Source organism: Capsicum annuum, unplaced genomic scaffold (assembly GCF_002878395.1).
Source record: "Capsicum annuum cultivar UCD-10X-F1 unplaced genomic scaffold, UCD10Xv1.1 ctg55484, whole genome shotgun sequence".
NCBI lineage: Eukaryota > Viridiplantae > Streptophyta > Magnoliopsida > Solanales > Solanaceae > Capsicum > Capsicum annuum.
In genome coordinates, this window is record NW_025863791.1 from 1 (window position 1) to 2,290 (window position 2,290).

At 27.9% G+C, this 2,290-nt stretch overlaps 1 protein-coding gene across 1 annotated transcript; it reads left to right on the forward strand.

Annotated features, from left to right (window-relative positions):
* Nucleotides 1–315: 315 nt before the first annotated feature.
* LOC124893198 (putative ubiquitin-conjugating enzyme E2 38) lies at nt 316–914 on the forward strand (the record flags this gene model as incomplete). The annotated part of the gene is made up of 2 exons (XM_047404287.1): nt 316–455; nt 543–914. Coding segments are annotated over 2 exons (512 nt in total), but the record flags the coding sequence as incomplete, so codon positions are not given.
* Between the last annotated feature and the right edge of the window lie 1,376 nt (nt 915–2,290).

The following is a 2,290-nucleotide window of genomic DNA, read 5'->3' on the forward strand; positions in this document are numbered from 1 at the left end:
GGTTTCAGGTGAAATCCATTGCAAGTATTTTTGACACATCGATTTGTGACAAATAAATGGTAGAATTGATATCGTTGCTCTCCCAGATCCCTCCCTGCCCCAAAACTCCCCCCACAAACCTCAACTCTCTTATCAGCTACTAAATTTAGGACTGTATCCTCTTTTTGGCATGCTACACCGTCTTTTTTATCTGGAATTATAGAAAAATTATGTCAATTAACTTTATGGGATATCCTCTCACTGGTAGATTGCTCTAAATCAATCTTTGATCCGTTTTTAGATTAATGTTGAAGTCATACTCTCTCTCACTTTCAGATATAATATATGTAAGAGTCTGCGAAGCGATGAAGGATCTCCTTAGGGCTGTCATCATTGAACCACAAGGCACTCCATACCATGATGGTCTCTTTGTCTTTGATGTCCTGTTCCCGCAAAATTATCCTGATGTGCTAACAGTAAGTATTGGGGCATTCTTTTTTTTTCTTTACTTTGTAATATTGAAATACAAATATATTTATTTACTTATTTTCCCTTTTCATTAGATGGTTTACTACTATTCTGGTGGTTTGAGACTAAATCCCAACTTGTATAATTATAGAAAAGTTTGTCTCGAGCTTCTTAACACTTGGAGTGGTAAAGGTAATGAGAAGTGGTTGCCCAAGACATCGACCATGCTGCAAGTCTTGGTTTCGATACAAGCTCTAATTTTGAATACAAACCCTTTCTTTTATGAGCCTGGATATGAAACTTCATATGCCGGATACGAGGGAGAGAGGAGATCTCACGCTTGTCATGAAGATGCTTTTGTTCTATCTTTGAAAACAATGACATATACATTGAGGAGGCCACAAAAGGTTATGATCGTGTATCCTGGTTCCAACTTCTACTTCATTCAAATATTCTGTCAAAAGTAACATTCAATTTTACTGTAACAGTAGTCCAAGAATGTCTCGCATTGTATTGAATGCAGTCCTTTTCTTTAAGATAAAATAATCAATATATATATATATATATATATATAAAGGAAAACTATAGTCAATCCTATGTGGCATATCTTGGAAGCCTTTAATGCTATTTATCTTTTTTGTGGGTTTTTTGAACTTTTTTTTTCTTCTTCTTTTTTTTCATTAATCAATCAATTTTTTTAATAATCAAAATAAATGAATCAATTACTACTCCTTCATTTATTTTTATTCTTTAATATAGAAATTTAAAATTTCTTTATCATTACTCTCATGACCTTTAATGACCATAACTCCTAAATTATATTAATAGTCATGTTCATAATATCTTTGATATTCCACATTGTTGCCTTATAAATAGATGTACCTCCATTATCAAAACTAAGGATATTTCATTCACTATATATTTTTTGAACTTTTATATATTCTTTAAAAAATATCATTTGTATATCTTCTAAAATGTCCTTTCTATTGTTTTCTTTTGGGTATGCTATTGCTTCTTCTTCTTGTACATGTATTGTTCCTTTGACATTTTAATTGATTTACTAAACTCATACATGAGATTACATTAGATTTGTTGTTAATGTTATCTTATATTGTTTGTAACTTTTAAGCAAGAACATGTATAATTTAAATCTATTTTCTTATAATGTTTTCATAATATATTAATTTTTATGATGTATTATTTTTACAGGAATAAGAAGATCATATAGTGAACGAATGAAGTAAAGATGAAATGATGATTATGTAAAGATTTGAGGAGAAGGACATAAGAATCACTTGAGATGAATGTCTTTTTTTAAAAAAAAAATTATATATATATATTCTTTTTTGCGTTCTCTAAATAGTTTAAATTACTACATAATTTGTTCACTTTTATTTATCGTTATACTAAAAATAGATATAAAGAAGAAATATAGATAAGATGACATGACACCTTGATTTTTTTTATTTTTTTATATAATCTACTAAATAAATAATTATTAAAAATTTCATAAAATAAATCAAAACTATCCTTAAAATAGATCTTTTGCAATAGAACCCAATTCACCATTTGCTTAAGACAATTCACATAAGAGAAATTATATAACATAATCGTAATGATAATTAATTTCTTTTTATGTACTATGCAGTTGTAAATGTAAAATTAATGTCAATGAAAAAAAAGTGAAGGTAAAGTGAAGGTAATAAAGAATAAATAATTATAATGAATGACTAGAATAGTAACGAAAAAGAGAAATAATCTTTTATTTTTTTCTCATTCATAAGACTATAATTGTACACACATATATCATTATGTTAAGTTATAATTAGACTTTGTCAATTTT